Source organism: Acanthaster planci, linkage group LG01, assembly GCF_054643075.1.
Source record: "Acanthaster planci isolate LZ-2023a linkage group LG01, COTS_SCS, whole genome shotgun sequence".
NCBI lineage: Eukaryota > Metazoa > Echinodermata > Asteroidea > Valvatida > Acanthasteridae > Acanthaster > Acanthaster planci.
The window spans coordinates 7,164,906-7,186,003 of NC_141777.1; the positions used below are offsets into that span (position 1 = coordinate 7,164,906).

Genomic DNA, 21,098 nt, shown 5'->3' on the forward strand with positions numbered 1-21,098 from the left:
CGGCCACTGGTGACTGATCTCTTCCCTAACATCATGGCGTCAACTTAGTAAGCTGACCTAGATAATTTGCAGACAGCAAACTCAAAAACTGAAATTTGTCAATACATCATTTCCTTACACTCAGCATGCAAATGCAAACATTTATGCACCAACACTTGCCACTCACAGACAACTCATTGCATGCACATGACAGGTGTGGGTGGAATTTATTGCAAGTGGACAAGGAAGGTATTAATTCAGCACCGGCTTCAATATACATACTTTCTCTCAGCACTTAATACGGCTCAGAAGTGATCCACTTTTACATTATCAACCCCTCCCAAATTCATCCCAAGTTGTAAGTTAATGGCAAGCTTCTTCCAGAAGAAATGTGCTCTGCTTTGATGCATTATATGCCAAGAAAATCTTGGAGAATTGTGGACGGCAGAAGAAAATGCCCAAAAGCCCTACTCACTGCTAGACAGTCCAGACGACAGTGGGAACCTAACAAAGCTTGAGGTGAAGTTGGTGCCCCGGCCTGATAACACTGCATTGCCACTACCCCCGCTCCCACTACGACGCATCAAGGCAGGGAACGACTCCATCAATCCAGCTACAACATCTCGTGTGCTGGACAAGTTGGGAACACTCACACTCATGCTGCTAGAAGTGCTGCTACTAGTGCTGTTGGGTGAGGCAGTAGTGGTAGAGACTGGGGTACCTAGGAGTGGATGGTAAAAGGTCAGGATAGCCAAGGCAACAGGGGTCAACTTGCTTGTTTGGGGAGGATTTGGCTTAGAGTGCATTCAAATGACAGAGTCAGTTTAGATGCAAGGGGTGATATGTGCTGCTTTTTGTGACGGCATTAGCAGAGATTATCACTTAATTTTGCCAACTCGAGATAACAAATGACAGAAAACAGCAGGCAAGTATTGTTAAGACTTTTGATTCTGAAATTGGTATTGTCCAACTGATCCACAGAAAATGAAAAACTGGTGAAATGAGACTTAAGAAATGGAACGATATTATCTCTGGGGCATTTTCTTTGAGTGAGAACATGTCATTAACAGACAGAATTTTGTATCGTGGACAAAGCAAAGTTGCGCAACCATGTGATCACTCTGTGATTTTAGCCATATTAACAATAGATTTCTTTCCAACAGAACATTATCCCTTGAACTTGATATCTGAAGGGCGACATTTGAATTTTAGAAGAATGCACCCTGGACACCGCCATAACTGACGTAAACAGTTCCTTCCATTTGAATTTAAAATCACTTTCATGGCAATTAGCTTGACGTTTAAAAATTGACTGCAGATGTGAAATATCGCCCTGGTAAGAGACTGAAACCAATTATACCAACAGGTGGTCGAAATGTGCACAGATCAACTAAAAACACTGCAGCACCCTACAAATACTAAAGGCGTGAACTTCTGGTGGCTAATGGGTCAACAGCATAACAGATGGCATGCACAACATGACATGAATCTTAACTCCCAACTTTGACAACAATTCCAGCAAGCAGTGTAAGTAAGCTTCAAATGCAAGTAATTCTTTAGCGTGTGGGGGAACTAGCAGTATTATGCAACAGGATTGATGGTTCTGATCTAGCAGAGCTTTCAAGCCAACTTTGTTAGTTTTGCACAAGCTATTAGAGGCAACTTTCTGATGAGTATACCAAAGCTTGCTTCCTTAAACTCTAAAAAAACTCCTTTAAGTGTCTCCTATGGTAACACTCAACGACTCACTCCCCTGACAGCACAAATCAAATACTAAAAAACTGTGAACATTTACATTTGCAATCAGGAACCAGTCCCATCTAGTTATGAGAGAGATTTAACCTTTTCCCACAAAACAAGAACAAAGTAGGTACAACTACAGCATTCTTTTACATGTAGAGTTCTTTCATCATATGCATCAACTGCCAGAGTTTTTCTGACATTTAAAACTGGCACCATCAAATTAACCCCTTCGCTCCGGGAGACGGCAAGAGCCGCAGCTTTGTGTGAGGATTAGTGCATACCACACATACAGTCTATTCACCATGCAGCTGCTGGTTCAATGGGGCCTGCTGATGGACGAAGCCCTCCATTCAGGGCATACCATAGCCCAGCAGTCACGGTCAAAAGAATACCGGCGCGAAGGGGTTAAATATCTCTTTTCCTTCTTTACCAACTGACAACAAATTAATATGACTTAGTTTTTCCTTATCTCTCATTCCATGGGAATAGGTCACTAATGCACTACCTGTATGACAGACAACAATTGGACTAACCTGTGGTGGGTTGAACAGCCTGCTTATTGGCCGCATTACATTCCATAGTTGCCGTAGCAGTCTGTTCCATCTCAGCAACCAATTCTGGACTCTCAGCAATGTCTTCCGCTCCGCTCAGTCGACTGCTTCGTACTGTGGCCATGAGGGCACTCTCCACCATGGAGGTGGCCATGGTAATACTTGAGGTCAGGTCAGAGGTTGAGGCATGATCTCGATCTGGTTGGGATGAATGATCATATTAGGTAATTCATATGCCCATTCTCTAACACCTGTTTTATATCACATTCCCCTCTAAGATCTACAACTCCTCAATCCTTTCCAACCTTGGCCAAATCCAGGAATACTACCATTAATTACCACAGCCACAATACATGAACAATACAACTGTCAATAAAAACGAATTCAAAAGCAGGTTGTAATTTGTTTGACTTTACTCCTTTTCTGTTCCGTTTGCTTTGTTCACTGCGCTTTTTTTACTGAGAAATGAAATAAGTACAAAAAAAACCTAAACATCTATTACACCTGACAAACACGATTGTGTTGATATGAAGCATGGTAGCATGAGTGTACCTTTTGAAGTTGTCTTGTTAGTCCCTGGTGTTGTCTCATTTAGGCTGGGTGTAGAGTTACTCTTACGACTGACTAGACTGGTTCCTGATCCACTACCTCCCCCTGTGGCACCTGCTGTAGATGCTTTATCTGTTGGAGTTTTCTCTCCTGAACGAGGATGGCTTGCTGCACTAGCATGCTTGCTACTGGAGGCTAACAAATTGAAGATAACAGACCCATCCACTCAATTACTGTTTTTAATGCGTTCATATAAACAGGTCTTTAAGCACAAACGGTCTGAGCCTCCAAGACTTGTGTGTTTTACTTACAGTCAAGGTCTGGTTCTTTACCTTCTCTGTGCTCTGCTAGGACCACTCCTTCCAGCAACTGGGTCTCCTGCTCCCTCCATTTCCAGTCCATGCCACGCCCCCTTCCAATACCACTCACCATCTGTCGCAGGACCTGAGAACGCATTAACCGACGCTGCTTGCGTAGACTAGCTTCTGTGTCCTTCACGGTCTTACCTGCCACACCAGCGCGGGAGAAACAAGAAAATCACTGTAAGAACCATGAGTGATCATGATGGAAAGTTTCTTTGGAAGTTATTTCCCTCACATATAAATTTTGTGTTGATCATTCCAACACAGAACAAAGCCAACATGGTATTTCAACTGAGCATACTGAAATGCGCCATAGGTTATTAAGGACAATCAAAATTTTGGGCCTGGCAGTGCAGGAATAAACATCCAACAACTGAACACGAAGTTGGTGTGATGTTGGATTCTTTATTCCAAATGACTTTGTTTCACTGAAATATCAACTTTGGCCTGTTGGGGTTACGATGTCAATTCACTGAAGGTACTCACTACTGCCTAGGGATTCCTCCACAGCGGCGGTCACTGTCCCATACAGCTCAAAACCAGACAGCGATAGGTAATGTGTCTGACCGCTGGCATTCTTTCCTGTCTGTTGTAAACGAACGTAGCGCCATCCTTGCTTCTCATCTTTGGAGGGCTCCACTGGCCATGTTGCAGTTGAACTGAAATGAATAATGAAGTGTCTCCTGCATCAGAACCAGCTTGTGAACCCGAGTAAACTTACTGGTCAACTGGCTAAGACAGCTGGAGTTCTAAGCAAGACGTCAAGCCTCACCGGTCATCTTGTTAAGAGCTTGTTTTCAGTCAGATATTCTCAAACAGACTGTCATATAATCCAAAGCTTTCCTCAATGGGAAGAGTTTGTTTCCAGATAGAAGAGAATACCCTGAAGGCCTCGTCACACTACCGCTAGTCAATCCCGGTTGAACTGAACCCTGGGTGAGCCCATGGCCGCGCCGCGTTGAAACTTTGATTTTTCAACCCCGCATTCAACCCAGCATTGTTTCACACTTGCGTCAGGGAAAAAAGTTTTCAACACAGGTGGAAACATCTCAGTCCTGGTCCGGAGCAGGGCTGACTTCAACCCAGGTTGAAGTCAATCAAGTTGATGCAAGGTTGGCACAGGGTTGAAAATTTTTAAATGTGAGTCGTCGCCAGTTTTCAACCCTGTGTCATCCATGCATCAACCCCAAGCTTTGTCTAGTGTGAAAAGGACTTTACAAGGATTTGAAGTTTCATCATGTGAAATTCCTTACCCTGGTTCATTAAGAGAGCTATCATCTGCATGCGTCATCAAAGTCAACCAGTTCTGATTATCCTTTGACACCTGGAACAACCAGTTTCTCAGAGCCGATCTCCCATAGCCTCTAGCATGGCGAAGAGTGTAAGCTGAGGGAATGACCCACAAACCAAGGTCAACAGAGAACCAGGCTTTCCTGTAAGATAAAGGAACAAATACACAGAGGTTGGCATCAGTGGCTTCTGACTGGGTTAGTACCCAGGGGGTAGAAAGTTTGGCAATAGAAGGTATTATGACAAAGGCCAGTAAGGCATTGATGAAAAGAGAGCTGTCTTGGTGGTAACTTTGGAGCATGGCTGCATGCTTATATTTCCTTTAGCTAAAGTTGAATCACTCTGGTCAGAAACACCGACACTGTAACTAAATGAAGGATAAGTAAGTCAACCAAGTGAGAGTGACAACTATCCTTTAGATACCCTACCGATAGGTGATAAATGAAGACAGCATGGGGGTTTGCACTCACTTATCATCATTGGTGTGGCAATTCAAGGCAGAGGTATCTCTACTCAGAATATCTTCCAACCGACCGTAGGGCAGAGTCCGTCCTTCTGAGCAATTGACTACTATCAGGCCATACTGGGCTGGGTTGACCCACTCATAGCCAGTTCTGAATGTAAGAGAAGGAATAATACTGCTGTCTGTATGAATGGAACATGGGCAAATACAGTCATGAGCAAGTGCGTGGAAACACTCAGGTTGGCTAAAAAGATAGGAAGACAGGGAATGTGTGACGAGCAACAATGGACTGCCTTTCATCGCTTGATCAATTTAGTGGTTGTATTTTACAAAGCTTTGTATTCTACGAACTAACTAGTCTTGATTCAGGACAGTCATTTCAAACTTGTTGATAACCCAGAGTATATTCAAATGAAGAAAACCTGTTCAAGTTTGGTTTGTCTTGTCTGCAGTTAATAGACAAAGATTCATTTGGGTGATTAGTGGTAAGACTTGATATTCAGTGCATGTGGTCTAGTCAGTCCACTTAGTTTACATAGGGAATGCATTGTGGGCAAACATGGTAACAGTCTACACCTGATTATCATAATGCATCTATGTATTACTTTGCATTGGTGCCAATCCAGTAGACAATTCCATTCTCATCAAAGTCATGAGTGTGTCTGAAGGTGACAGGTGGGCCCTCCTTCAGTCTCTTGACAAAAGCGAAGCTGGAGCGCTCATAGTCATACCACTGCTTAGCCACCTGAAAAAAAGACAGAATCCTCAAACATCAGCTCAGTAACTGAAGGTTCATTAGAGGTTGGAGAACTTTAGATAACTTCTGCCAGATACAAATCTTGAATGCCTTACTGCATTTCAAAATTAAACAACCACAAATTTAGTTTGCAGAACGCTTTTTTGAGCATTATGAATGAATTATATTGAGTTCTGTTGATTTTGCATTTTAGGCAACTTTTTATGCTAAGGGGTTGGTGGTCTGTACAACCATGACTCGATTATCCACTGTTTTCTGTATTTGTCGTACCATTTTCAGGAGGTATCTCTCCAGGCTAGCCACGGTGGTGAGAGGTTCCATCTTGAGTGTGCGACCTGTGCGATCTATCAATGATGCCTCCCCAGATGCCCTCTCAAGACGAAAACGCAATCTCCTTGTCAACACCTGGATCAAAAAATTACACAGTGCAGAGGCTCTGTGATAGATTATAGATACCATGCAATGGATAGATCAAACATATTCTTTATATGACAGTTAAATCTCAATATTGCTTTTGCAGCCATGGTCAATATTTCTCAACAGATACAGTTAATGCCAAAAGATTGGATTGATGAGTAATTGATTATTGATTGAATAATAATGGCAGATCTCAAAGAACAAGGAATGGATCCAAGGATCTTCAAATAACTCTTAAAGAGATACAGCCTCTTGAAATCTCTTTTTGTCAAAAACAATATTTATGAATTTTCTGACCTAATCAATGTTTTTCAGTTTCCTTGATTCCACTAGGCACAGCAGGGTCATTAAAGGTAATGTATGCACTAAGATAAGAATCTTAAAAAGTTCCTATGTTATACATGTGACTATTTCATGTTGCTTGTCCCCAAGGCTAATAAATCTGCATCTCGCCATTTTGACACAACACTCACTCTTGAAAGTATAACTGAAAACACAACTTTTGATGAGTTGTACTGCTCTTCAATATTTTTATCATTTCTACTGATTTTTGTCTTCTTTCCTAGAGTAAATACCTGTAAACCATAGCTGGATCCTGGTGTGTCATACAAGAATATCGACAGTCTCTCAATAGATTCTAACACAGCAACCAGCTTACGAACTAACATCACTGCAGGAGTGACCACACTGAGTTTGGACAGAAAAAAAACCAACACATGAGTATATCGTGTAGAATGTAATGTCAGATAATTTTGGAGTAACCAGTTAAAGCCAGGTGTGTTTGGTACATGTAAATCTGGTTAGTAATGGATTAACTAGACAGAAAACTGAAGGATATAATGAATGAAATGTGATGATTAAAGGACAAAGAATCAAAAACAATGAGTAAATTCTTTTATAAATTGACTACTTTAATCTTTTAGAGAAAATAGCTACTTTCCACATTACAAGTAATAAAGTGTAATTCGTAAGAAATCACTGTTGGAAACAAACTATGCTCTACTGATGCCACTCCTTCAGTGTAATGTGCCTTGAAACAGAAATTTCAATTTCAAAGACATATACAGTTGTTCTAATGGAAGACTAGAACTAAATATGAATCTGTGAGTTAATAGCTGGTCTAAATCTTGAGAGGGATTCAACAATCAACCTACCCTTGGTCATCTGTTGTATCTCTGAAAGCAGCCTTGAAAAGGCTAATTCTCTCCCTCAGATGTCTGTCATGACAGGCTACATGGTCAAAACCCTGAATAGCAGAAGAGACCAAACTGTGGTAATCCAAAACCGGGTGTAAGCCTTGTAAAGCACGCACAAACTATGCACACGAACATGTGGGTATCTGTGCAGGGCCAGGGGTACTGTGAGGCCATTCTGATAATTGATAATAAAATATCTCATTTCATCTACATCTTCAGCCCTTATTTCTTGAATGCCAAGGAGTACAACCCAAGCCACCAACAACCAATAAGGCACTAGCGCCTAATACACTTCTCTAGGAAATAAAAAGATGCACGAAATCTTCTTGGCCCTAGGAGTGACTTACATTGTTGAGACAGTACAGCAATGCCTGAACCAGACCACTACTGTGAAGCTCATAGGCTGAGATGTTATTCTCATCCTTTAGGAGGAGGGTCAGGGATTCTAGAGCTGTCTTCAACACTTCAGACCAGCTGTGCTCTCCCTCTGTTGGCTGTGAGAAAGAAAAAAGTGGCAGGACCTAAGTTTGGATAGACGCTACTAAACGGAAATCCTACACAGGTTCCTAAACAGTTTTTTCTATGTTTACATCTGGTTAATTTGTGTGAATAGCAGTGATTTTATTATGATTCTACGTACATTAGTGTTAACGTGATACTAAATGAAAACAACAATACACGGATAACAATCCGTAAGATCATGCATGCCAGCTGTCAATAGTTAAGTTTGACAAGTTTCTTCTGCAAGTCCAACACCTGGAGCCCCGTTTTGATTTTGACAAAGCTAACCTTGGAGAGGTCCCCATGCATCTCACAGGCCTGCTCTATCTGCTGGACGATGCAATGGAGCTTGGCAACGATGTCTCGAGGATGAGATTCTGCCGCTTTGAAGTGACAGTCATACAATTCACGAGCAAGATTCTTCACCTGAAAGTCCCAGCAGGTCAGAAAACAATGTCATGTTACATCCTCACGACAAGACACATATTTAACCAAGATGATAATATTGAAAAAGTTTAGAGTGAGTTTGTAGTGAACATAAAGCGAAATTAGGGGGGATGCAGCTACACAGTTAATTCTTTCCTTCACTTTTTTTTACAGTACTTTTTGTTATTTCTAAGATTATTTCTGAAGATCTACTTTGAGTCAAGGAGATGCTTAGTATTTTTTAAAATCATAGGTTTTGCCCATACATCTCCACATATTATAACACTGTATACTCTGTGTTGCCTAAGAGCTCATGAAAAATTCACAAGCTTTTACTCGGATGGGAGTTGGACCCATGACCACCTGCTTACAAGTGCAGACGTCTTAACCACTTGACCACCAAGTTTGCCAGAGTCAGCGGATCAGTTGGAGTCAGATTTAGCACAGGGTACCGCAATCAAACTATTTCCAAATACGCAGTTTGAGTTGGGAAGATTTCAGTTGTTTTCAAGAGCTCTCAGAAAACACTGCATATAGTGCTGTGAATATGTTTGTGTGAGGGCAAAACCCACAGTTAAGAAATTTTCAAAGACGATGGCTTGTTCCGAGTAGGTAATCCAATAGCCATTCAAGTTATTTCAGCTAGGAATGGACTTCCACAGCTTAGATTCTGTGAGAGATTGATGCAAGACATTATCTTTTGACACAGACCTTTTGCTTCACCTGTTCCACCTTAGAGCGTAGTCTCTTGCCTCTCTTGCCTGTCCAGCTGGTAGAGAATTCAGGTCCTAGGGATGTCTCGGCAGTAAATGTGTGCTTAGTACCGCGATTGGATTCAAATACAAACCCCGCTAGATCCTCACGCAGGATGGTAGCCTAGGTAATAAGACCACAAACAAGTTGCTCCACATCAACTCTCTTCTATACAGATTTTGGACTCAAATTCCGAAACCACAAACTGATTTTCTTTGTTAATTCCATTATTAAGTGTCTGCTTGCATCATACAACTTGGTGTTCCAGCTACACGTAACTGGCGTTGAGTAAACCAGGCAAAATTACTGAGAAGTATCAAGCTTGCTTTGCTCCTGATATTTGTCAATGCAGGGGTGTACTAAAACTCATGTAAATTTTATTAAAGGAACAATGTTTGATGTTTAACCACTCAATTTAATTTTCAACAAAATGATACAATCAGATAAGTATTTACATGTTTGTGATATTTCTAAGATGTTGAAACACAGTACACTAACCTTTCAAACTTCACAAAGCTTACTGTTGCATATTCTTTTACTTTGGGTCCCTTTTCTTATACACATAAATACGTTAGTTTGATGCAACATTCCCTTTTTTGTTCGCAGAGAGTTACCATTTTTCCTACCTGCTGCCCATCTGAGTTGTGTACAATCACTTCTCCTTCTTTCTTACACTGTAGAGACCAGTTTCCAACAACCAGCTTTGTAGGGCCTACAGTGCTCAAGATAGGTTGGCTGCAAGCACCTGCTCGTACCTGACTCCGTGCACGCTGTAACTTCTCTAGAAACTCTCCACGGCTCTCTGAAATGACCAAAGAGTGAACATTTATTCTTGAGAGCTACCTCATAAATGCAACAGGAACAACTCATCTGGTCATATTCAGTTAATTCCGCACATGCAACAATTATCTCAGTTACTATTAGTATTGGAGATTTTTTCCTTTTCACATCTACTCTAAAGATCAGGGTTCATTTCCTGCCGTCAAAAGCAGCATCCACAAGTGCATGACTACATTCATGGGTTCTTATGGAGATAACATGCACATATGGATTTTGCCTATATAAAGGACACCTGCTATTTACAAGTTGTTTCCAATGGCAACAGCGTGAGTTCCCAATTAAAACAGGTACAGTAGCAATCCTATGGCTTGTTCCAAGAATATGAATGCACATGAACTTCAGTTACACAATTTGAAGTCAAACTACTGACATCCCACTATTAATTAATGGATGTATGCTACAAGACACGCCGGCTCTCCAAAGGTCAAAGGTTAACTTACCTGAGCTGTCACAGCCTCCTTCTGGGCTACCACTGGAATACATAGTGGCCAGTTTACCATCTAGTATAAACCGGAACCAGCCATTACTACCGTTAGACAGCTCCAGTGCTGCTGCATCACTCCAAATGTACAAGCAATCTCGACCTCTAGCCATGCACCAGTCCTTCCAATGGTAAGGACGACCTCCAACAATCTCCTTGGCATCTTCTAACTCTTGATCTCCTGTCTCCTGAAGATAGTAAATGAAGGGACATCATTGCTGGAATACTCTTCATAAAGATGTGTATTGTTACAATACCTTCGAACTGCTCAAATATAAAACAGGTGATGCATGCAGTGACTGTAATTTCCCACCTGTTTCTTATCATGTGATGTTGGTCCTTCCTCCTCAATGACATCAGGTGGACCAGCCAATGAGGACACTTTGCTGAAGATCCCTAGCCTGGCAAAGTGGTCTAAGAATAAATCTTGACCTTTACGCATGATGTCTTGGATTATTTGTAAAGCTGTCAAGTGGCCATCATCATCATCCTGGTGGGGTGTGTCATAGTAAAGAGAGCAGTCAGTGTCGTGGGACTAGACTGAGAATTGGTCAGTGGTGGGGTACGTCAAAGTAGACAGAGCATTAAGTATTATGGAACCAGACTGAAAAACCCAGATGGAAGTTGTAAACAAATCTAAACATTAGATTCAGACACAGCTTGTAAAGAAAAAGTGTTGGGTATTGTTCACTTTGATGCTGTGATATAATCATCTGATTTGAAAATCTGACTACAAGTTTTGCAACCTTGTTTACTTGTATGTGACCAAATCATATCGAATCATGAAGATTTTAATGCATCAAAATAAGCTATCTGAAGCAGGACTTTTCGGTATGCACATCAACAGTCGGAGGGATGCTTTCAAAGTCATCAAAGTTCCTACCTCATGATCCAACACTGCAGCTAAGACTTCGACCAGGACCTGTGTAAAGCTGGCTATCTCCCCAACGCATACCTCACTGAGCAGTGAACATGGAGTATAGTGGATCATTTTACGGATAAGGGCTAGACTAGCTTTCCTGGAGATTGGGAAAAAAGAAAAGATCATGGGACAATTAAAAATAAGAATCAATTCTTGCCTGTGTAAGTACACGTAAATAAATATCTACATGTTAGCTCAGCTTCTGAAGATTTTCAAACATTCATGTTTCTTTTTAAGTTAATATCCTTTCCATATAAACACAACCAACTCCTCCATCCTACAATGAACTGCAGCTTGTAAGAAGTAGACGGCCATCTGTGATTAATCCTGAGGGCTGCTTAGAACACAATGCAACCAAACACTGGTTTACCCAAACATGGTAAGACTTCATGTGAATGTGCACATTTCGATGGTGTCTCTGTGTGTTTGCAGCTGCACATGGTGACAAAGCTTATCATATGCTTAAGTCACCACTAATACAAAAATCTGATACAAAGGCCCATAGACTATCAACACAAGTGTACAACCAAATCTGCTTTGAACTAACAGTAATTTGCTCTTACACAAGGAGATGGCAATTCAGTATGCAGAGCCAATAGCCCATTAGCATGGGTATGCAACGAAAAATGAAACTGGTGTGCCCTCAATTTCAAAACTGTAATTTATTCTTTTATTCAAGTACCATACCACGCAAAGTGGAGGATGGAGCTCATGGGACATACAAGACCTTTTACATCAATATATATGTACATGTACTTATATCAAAAAATACCAGAGCTACAGCAGCGGCTGACATCCATACCTAATAGAAGGCATCATGGTGTTATTGTAGACCTGAGCAAAGATAGGCAGGAGTTTGCGGAGGTAGATGGGAGCCATCTCTGGATCACCTTTAGGTTCAGCAAAGTCCATCTCTCCTTCAGGCTTAGTAGCCTCCTCAGGGCTGGAGACAGCAGCATCTGCTGTTGGAGTCACGGGGACCATCCATTCACCTTCAGCAAGAAAATAAATCATCTAATCACATCCCGCCAGTATTCTTTTGACAAGGGTGGTATTGAGGGTACAGTACTTTTTTTTCTCACCTTCAAGAACTTTCACCTGTAACAATTGTTTCCTTAACTCTTACACTTTTTACCATCTGATTATAATTAGATGACCTTGAGCTTACCTGGTGACTGGAGGATCTGCATGACCTCACGGTGACCTTCGTCGTTTCTTTCTCTTGCCTTGTCTAGTGGAGTTTTGCCATCTTCATCACGCAAATCAGGATTGGCACCATGCCTTAGAAGTGTCTAACACAAAGATGGATATAAAGAGAGAATTACAAATCTCTAGAACAGGGCTTGTAAGCTTGATAGATTTTATGTCACTGTACAAGCCTCTACAGATTTGTGAAAAATGAAAGTGAAAGTGTGAAAGTGGTTCATAACAAGTAGCCGTGTAAGTTTCGCATTTTGAATCAAGGGTTCAAGGCACCTTTGCAACTTGGGGTCTGCCAAAGCAAGCAGCGTAGTGAAGTGATGATGACCTCTGACCTCGATTGACATCTGCTCCTCGTTCACACAAAAACTCGACCTATTTTAAGTTTGTATAAAAATGAAATAAATTTTCGCTAAGAAAATATGGGAGAAGTTATAAAGCATGTTCTAATGCACGTGTTTCTATCAAGTTGCTGTTTTTCTCCAACATTCAATGTTTAGAAGTAAAAACTGTTGTAATTCTATATTTTCAGTTTCTAATGAGAAAGTTTACATGTACGTAAAAACAATGCTACATGGATTCAGGAAGATACCAAGCAGAATTATTATCAAGTCCTCTAAGTCTTGACTCAGCTGACAAGCTATTCAAACCAATTGTGTCAAAGCAATTATTTTTCACTGTTTGTCCTGTTACTCATGATCAGACATGTGACATGATGGAGACTGATTAGCAACCAGTAATACCTGATTCTCGAACAATATGCAGGATGTTAGGGTAACTCATGACCAGACATGTGACATGATTGAGACTGATTAGCGACCAGTAATACCTGATTCTTGAACAATATGTAGGATGTTAGGGTAACTCCTGACCAGACGTGTGACATGATTGAGACTGATTAGCGACCAGTAATACCTGATTCTTGAACAATATGTAGGATGTTAGGGTAACTCATGACCAGACATGTGACATGATTGAGACTGATTAGCGACTAGTAATACCTGATTCTTGAACAATATGTAGGATGTTAGGGTAACTCATGACCAGACATGTGACATGATTGAGACTGATTAGCGACTCGTAATACCTGATTCTTGAACAATATGTAGGATGTTAGGGTAACTCATGACCAGACATGTGACATGATTGAGACTGATTAGCGACTAGTAATACCTGATTCTTGAAAAATATGTAGGATGTTAGGGTAACTCCTGACCAGACATGTGACATGATTGAGACTGATTAGCGACTAGTAATACCTGATTCTTGAACAATATGTAGGATGTTAGGGTAACTCATGACCAGACATGTGACATGATGGAGACTGATTAGCGACTAGTAATACCTGATTCTTGAACAATATGTAGGATGTTAGGGTAACTCATGACCAGACATGTGACATAATGGAGACTGATTAGCGACTAGTAATACCTGATTCTTGAACAATATGTGGGATGTTAGGGTTACTCATGACTAGACATGTGACAAGATTGAGACTGATTAGCAACTAGTAATACCTGATTCTTGAACAATATGCAGGATGTTAGGGTAACTCCTGACCAGACATGTGACATGATTGAGACTGATTAACGACCAGTAATACCTGTTTCTTGAACAATATGTAGGATTTTAGGGTAACTCCTGACCAGACATGTGACATGATGGAGACTGATTAGCGACTAGTAATACCTGATTCTTGAACAATATGTAGGATGTTAGGGTAAAAGCTATGAAATATTCACCATTTCCTGAGTTCCAAATGCAGAGGCCCAGTTGAGGAGTGTTTGGCCCACATCATCCATATAATTGACTTCAACTGTAAAAAGTAAACACAAATTCATTTGAAATCACAAGGATCGATTATTGAGACTCTCATCTGGTACACCAGCCTCGTTATTAAAGGATCCAGGAAACGAATTTTTCTTAGCATCACAGTTTGTGTATCTCTGTACTCTGCTGACATGTATGAAGACTGTTTGACATCTTTTTTGAGTTACGTGAACTGAACGGTGTACTTTTTCAAACATTAAAAATTAACCAAGCATTTCTGGACAAGTGAGGGCACTTTTGCGATGATGTAATTCCAGGAAGACATGGTTCAGCTTGCATGTTTTCATGTTCAAATTGTGAACCCCAAATTTGCTATCTGGGAACATTTCTGTGAAAAGGATTTTTGCTGGATTATTGCCGTATACTTACATAGCAATAAATTGTCAAAGAAAATAAAATCTGCCATAACAGTGGTTAAAAAATCTAGAAACTTTCTGTGCACAAATCAGTGCAACATTGAGATTCAGTGCTTTGGATGACATCATAGTTCTGCTCTTGAATATGTAAATAGCATTAGCATAAAAACCAAAAAAGCATCAAAATACAGGTTAAAATTGCAAAACCAAAATTTAAAATCAGGTTAATTGAAACCCAAAGATGCAATTTCAAGGGTTTTTAGTAAAATTTATAAAAAAATTTCCTGGTTCCTTTAAGGTTTAAATTTGACAAGGAACACTTCCAAGATTAATGATACCAGGTACCAATCAATTAGATTACAAAACAATTTCACATGATGTTTACACAGACTGCAGACTGCTCATGCATATAAGGGATCATCCATTTTTGTCATCATTTCCATGAGAGTACAAAGCGTACGCTGGGGGGAGGGGGTGAATTGGTTACGTACGCTTTTAGAAACATGTTAAAAATGACGATTATGATAGACCAGCTAACTATGACCCCCAACTATTGCGTGTGCGCAGGACTCGGATGCATCATTCAAACAAGTTTGGGCAATGATGATTTTGCCTGGTGTCATACATAAAAGGTACATACACAAGTACCAGGAAAAATTCACTAACGTTGAAGTCACAGTCACAGTGTTAGAGCACCCCCCCAAAGCTCCGCTACACCGTGCGTGCTATGAGGTTTGGTACCCAGACACAAGTGTACATTACAGTTTATTTATGTATGCATTTTCCCTTGTATGGGAACGATGCAAAAAATCATTGTAACTGTATACTTTTTACCACTTTTTTAAGCTTTTGTGAAGAGGAGATCAAATCAAAGGCACATGTTCTGACTGCTATTCTTGGCCACAAAAAATGGACACTTTTATTTTAAGAAAAAGGTACCTGTTCATGGGGCAATTTGTCCTTAATTATTACTTGCCCGAACTGAAAGAAGAATTTGTCCCGGGCACTTGGGAAACCGCGAATGTCAAGGCCTGTCATGGACATTGTTTTTCCTCCTGCCACTATTCTCTGGTCGTCTACTGCACATTAACAGCTGTACATTGTGAGTTAGAATGGGTCCTCAGACACCAAAGAGAAATCAGCATTTCATTTTGTACTCTTACAGGGGGAGGGGGCCAGGACAAATTTCCACACTTGTGAAAATGACAAAAATGGATGACCCCTAAATGTACTCACAACAAAAGTGAAAACAGAATTTCATACCCTATGTAGTTTTCGGGCACAGCTTCTGATCTCCAATATCAATCTACTAAATGGTTTACTGTCAAGTTTTGGACCACTGACTTCAAGAATACATGTTACTGAATGTATTTCACTCATTAACATAATGAGCATTCCCCTACCTCCTGTGTCTATGGCATCTATCAGAGCATCTGTGTCTTTGCTACGTATGCAGTCAATCAAATGACGATGTGATCGTTCACCGGCACTATCTAGGCGTCGCAAACCACTCATTGTACGAGCAGTTGTACCAATGTTAGACTTGGGTAGAGCAGTACGCCCCTCAAACAACAACACCAAGAGAAGATCCACCAGACGCATAGTGTCCAATACACACCTTGGGGAAACAACATTTTTCATGTGTTTACTGACCGTCAGCTAAATAAAGCATGCCAAATTTGAACAACTATAACAGCTAGATTGGAACTTGAGACTTCATATCTCTTTTGTACAACAACAAACAACATGGAATTGTAATTTCCTACTGTACAGTTAACTACCTTCTATTACTTAGCACTAAGACTCATTTAAGTATTGGGTGAGCAGGTGTCCATCTGGTCTTCTCAATAGCTGTGGGCTCAGGTTTCTTGGATAGGTGTAGCTGCTTTGCACCTTATCGAAATAGGGTGCAACACCTAATTACAAGCACCAAATCCAAATTCAAGCAGGCAGTGTAATGGTTTGTGTGTATTCCATAAATTCAAAACTTACGGAATTAATTCACAAATACTGCTTGGTATTATTATTTATAATTAGAATATTTGCACAAGGAAAACAACATAACTTTAAAATGATCAATGAAATCATTCACACAAGCAAGTGTACTTATGCACATGTAACATCCTGGTCAACAACACGATAGTTCAGGCTTCAAGGGCATTATTTTAGTTTCACATGAACAGGTTTCATGCTTTGCTTTTAAATTTGAAATAGACTGATGGATATTCAGGGGAATGTTCCTTTCCTCTCTGGTCAAGGTTTGAGTACTATTTAGAATTTCTGCTTTCAAGCTCCATGTACTGTGCAACACTTGCTTTTAAACTTCCTTGAATCAAATGCAGGAAATGACAGAGAGATAAATTTCTGAGTACTCAACTACAGAGTAACAGAACAAATGTCTTGTCTTCCCCACAACAAAACCAGCTTTATGTGATATTTTCACGTTTGAGGTGGGATGTTACTGCAAGAAAATGCAAGGCTGTAAGTTTCTTCTTATGATAAAAATGATAGTTCTTTATTATACCAATGGAAGTGCAATGTAATAACTGATAATTTAAACAAATTTGAAATTTGTTTTCTATGGCGCATTAGAATTGGTATCCAATAACAATCAATTCAAATAGTTACTTGTATTTACGTGCATGACCATGGAATATATTTTCAGGATTCCCAAATCCTCAAGACAGGCACTTCACATTACCTCTCATCGCCTTGCAGCGCCTTCTCTATAGCACCAGGTAGCGCAGATCGTAGTAAATCCTGTCCAGAAATGGGGGAAATCAAAACTTCCTTTAAATGCTAAAGATTTAGTGGGGAAAACTTGGTGAGTTGGCCAGGTGCATACAGATAAGGTAATTGTAAATGAAAGACCAGTTTTAGATCGGTGCAGAGTTTTTTATAAAGTGTACAATGTTACATGCCAACAACTCAATGTGGTACTGGTAGCCGATGGATTTGATGGTAGCATTCAATATGAATGTACAGGTACATGAAGCCCCCTTGTTGTATTAGAAACAATATTCAATAAAATTTCTGATGCACATCCAAGGGTACTGCCAGAATTCTAGAGCACCTGTTTCTACTCTAAATAAGGACAAAGATTTGCATGGGAGGATGACCTGTTCCGGAGTTCATCTGTGGATTTTTGCATATGCATGTAATGCACTCCATTTATTCTATCCTTTTCCAAAGCAAAGAATCAAATTTCAGTAGATAAAGTAGCACAACAAGAAGTGTAATTTTATCTCGGAGTACATCACTACCTGTTTTCACTTTCCGTGAAAACTAGAATCTGAAATTTCAAAGAATGATATCAGTATCTCACATGTGTAACACTGGGAGAACCTCGGCATAACGTGGAGAGCAAGCTGATGACAGTTGAGATGTTAGGGTTACCCTTAGAGTCAGGAGTGGTTCCTGTGGCACCCGCTGCCTTGGTACCTGTTGCCATGGCAGCAGTCAAGCCACAATTAGCCAGTCTTTCTAACAACTCCTGTGATAGGCCATGTTTGGCCAGTGGGAGGGGGTCTACACCCCTCCGAGTGAAACGATCAGCTAATGATGCAAAACAGCGCAGGGACCCATCAGCAACCTGCAGAGAGAAAAATAAAGCAGTTGTTTGAAGTAAAATCTTGTTAATTTGTTGTTCTAAGGGCACTGCTCATCTTACAGATTGTAGTTTTTCTTTTCTACATCATGTGGAATTCATGGACAAATATTTTTCTATCATAGCAAATCTAGAATTTAAATTCAACTGACATACATGTATCCCTAACAGATGGGTAATGGATACAGTGGCTTACATGTACATGTATATAATGTGTTGTTTTGGCTCACTCACTGCTTTACTTTAAGACAACCATTATTTCTGGCCAAAATGCATGTAGCTGTCAATATCCCTCACGCATGCCCAAGTCCACACAAGGAAATTCCAATCTTTACAAGACTTTTTACAGTGTTTTTCAATTTTCAATAGCAGGGTGTGAAGTGAAAAACGAGGAAATCAGCTGATCTAAGTAAAAGTTGCATGCTTGTGAAAGCCATTTTACCAGTATTTTTATAATGTGAAGCCTTGATTGTTGAAGAAATTCACCTCAGGATTGAAACGTGAAGAGGATATACATGTAAGAGAAAGGAAGTGCAGAGAAAAGGAGAGCTGTTGTAAAAAGTTGACTCTGACTTACATGAGGATCCTCATGTTTGAGGAGTGTGGACAGTGATTCCACACAAGTTTCCAAAGAGGAATCACTAGGTTCCATCTTGCCACAAAGTCGGGATACCACAGCCATGGCTGAATGTAATGTGTCTTTGTGGACCTGACTACCATTATCACGAATAAAGGACAGCACGCAATGTAGACCACCAGCCTCAAAGATGGATCCTGACTCACGAGTACACATCAACTCTAGAACCTGTGTAGGGAATAAGAGAAGATAATGGATTCAACTTAACCCTCTCAAATCCTTTCAAATAATACAATTGGGAAGATTTTGAAGGTTAGAGGAAGGCAGAGTCCTCTAATTAGTGGATGAAGTCATGGTTGGACTCTGTTTTTTCCTCCCATTTCCATAATCCTATTTGTATTTATATAAACGGATGTCACTGGCCCGCTTCACATTACTCATCGTTAGCAACTTTCAAGTGTCTAGATTTTACTGTTTTCAATGACCCCTTTAAATTTATAATTGTAAAATAAAAAAAATCAGATATAGCATGCTTGTTGACTAAGGTGCGGTACCCTGAAATTTACTTGTAAATTACAAACATTAGAAGAGCAGATTCTGTGATTATACGGGTACATGTACATTAGGGTTGTCGCTGGCCGCATGTGACCAGCATTCCAGCTGGCTGACAGTAAATTTCCACAATCCGACCAGCACAGAATTCGAAGAGTTTGTGTATAAAATTTGATATACATGTACATGTAGTTGGTGGAAATTAGAAACATAAAACACATTTTTAGCCAAATTTCTGTTGGATATAAACATTTTAGCATCAATGTAATGAAATGCACTAAAATTCAACAAAGTCACGGTTACTTGCTAAATTGCTTGTTAAAATGGCGATGCCTACCAGAGAACAACTACATGTACATGTACATATACCAAAATCTATCTACGAAGATCTTCTGCATTGTGCAAGATTTTTCTGAATTTATAACAGAGAAATATGATCAGGCTTCAGATTTCATTTTGTGATGTGTTTCTTGTTCATCAGAAGTGACATATCAGAGAAAATCATGAAAGATGTCTGTGTATGTTACATTCCGAACGTAAAAAAGGGTATTTTTAAATCAAAATGTTGAATTTTTCTCTGGTCCTTCCACACGTTACATATCTTGGTAACTGAAATAGTGTTTCAAAAAGGATACACCATGTTATGTTTAAGCTATTGTGAATTGTCCTTCGTTAGTTTTATCAATTTCAACTTTGGCTCTCTGTCAATTGATGGTCGGCCATGATTTCTGTGTGCACATGTGCAAGTACATGTACATGTATATCAATGTACGTATCCTTGCACTACTACGGACAAATGCTTCTTGTGCAGAATATCCACAAAAATTCAAAATATTACCAATGTTTTTATCGGGTCTTAATACACATGACACTTATTTTGTTTGTTTGGATAAACTGGAAAAGTGGTTTTTAAATGGGAAAGACTGCGGACGTATTTTCTTTCAAATCTGATCGTGTTTATTTTTAAAAATCACTTTTGCATAATTTATTTAAAATTTTGTGCAATTGGGTTCATGTAATATGGTTGTACAATGCTATCTAATAAAGTTTTTGTTATCGGGTTATCTCTGTGACCTTTCTTTGTTTGTATTTTGTTAAAAATAAATTATGGTCTCTATCCACGGAAAGAAGTGTCGGAACCATGTCCCACTTCGCCTCCCTCGCAATCCTCAGTTGACACAGGTTGATTCAGGACCAGTTTTGGAGACATTTAAAAAGGTACATGTACTTACATTGTACATATCAACTCAAATCAACTTTATGTAAATTTTATTTACGCACTGAACTTTGAATATGCATGTACACGTACATGCATGCATGTAATTATGGAAACAGTTCATAGGGTGAGGTCATACTCAATTTACACGGAAAATGTTACAATGTTGAATTCTGTTAGGTACATGTATCTCAGTCTTTTTTATGTACAGTATATGTATAAGTACTGGGGTAAGTTCGTAAGCACTGCCTTTCAATGCATGATGCATAATCTACACTAATCTCATAAAAAGTGGGAGGTTTCTGTCATGTTGACAAAAACACATGTGCATAAACTTTTTGTTAATGACTTTATATACTACCGAACATGTACATACCGGTACGCACATGTACATGTACCAGTATGTACATGTATGTGCATGCATGTATGCAAATTGTGAACTCACTCTGCAGATAGTGTTAATAGTCATCTAGATCTGAAACTGCAGATGGCACATTAACCCAACTGAAAGTGGAACATCAAAGGTACAT

The 21,098-nt window shown here is 39.8% G+C and overlaps 1 protein-coding gene across 1 annotated transcript in view; it reads right to left on the bottom strand.

Moving 5' to 3' along the window:
• LOC110987091 (E3 ubiquitin-protein ligase HECTD1-like) overlaps window positions 1-21,098 on the bottom strand; it is a 51,701-nt gene that overhangs the window by 12,579 nt on the left and 18,024 nt on the right. The window contains exons 4-29 of the mRNA XM_087146658.1: window positions 18,801-19,028; window positions 17,942-18,208; window positions 17,318-17,376; window positions 16,020-16,234; window positions 14,173-14,246; window positions 12,707-12,805; window positions 12,399-12,522; window positions 12,033-12,222; window positions 11,192-11,327; window positions 10,622-10,798; window positions 10,268-10,496; window positions 9,614-9,789; window positions 8,946-9,110; window positions 8,097-8,234; window positions 7,655-7,801; window positions 7,266-7,357; window positions 6,687-6,798; window positions 5,965-6,099; window positions 5,543-5,682; window positions 4,945-5,088; window positions 4,438-4,617; window positions 3,671-3,843; window positions 3,155-3,328; window positions 2,826-3,017; window positions 2,256-2,471; window positions 455-700 (exon numbers count right to left, since the gene is read on the bottom strand). Of these exons, the coding sequence (XP_087002784.1) occupies window positions 455-700; window positions 2,256-2,471; window positions 2,826-3,017; window positions 3,155-3,328; window positions 3,671-3,843; window positions 4,438-4,617; window positions 4,945-5,088; window positions 5,543-5,682; window positions 5,965-6,099; window positions 6,687-6,798; window positions 7,266-7,357; window positions 7,655-7,801; window positions 8,097-8,234; window positions 8,946-9,110; window positions 9,614-9,789; window positions 10,268-10,496; window positions 10,622-10,798; window positions 11,192-11,327; window positions 12,033-12,222; window positions 12,399-12,522; window positions 12,707-12,805; window positions 14,173-14,246; window positions 16,020-16,234; window positions 17,318-17,376; window positions 17,942-18,208; window positions 18,801-19,028 (4,228 nt within the window). The remainder of the gene's footprint in view (window positions 1-454; window positions 701-2,255; window positions 2,472-2,825; window positions 3,018-3,154; window positions 3,329-3,670; window positions 3,844-4,437; window positions 4,618-4,944; window positions 5,089-5,542; window positions 5,683-5,964; window positions 6,100-6,686; window positions 6,799-7,265; window positions 7,358-7,654; window positions 7,802-8,096; window positions 8,235-8,945; window positions 9,111-9,613; window positions 9,790-10,267; window positions 10,497-10,621; window positions 10,799-11,191; window positions 11,328-12,032; window positions 12,223-12,398; window positions 12,523-12,706; window positions 12,806-14,172; window positions 14,247-16,019; window positions 16,235-17,317; window positions 17,377-17,941; window positions 18,209-18,800; window positions 19,029-21,098) is intronic.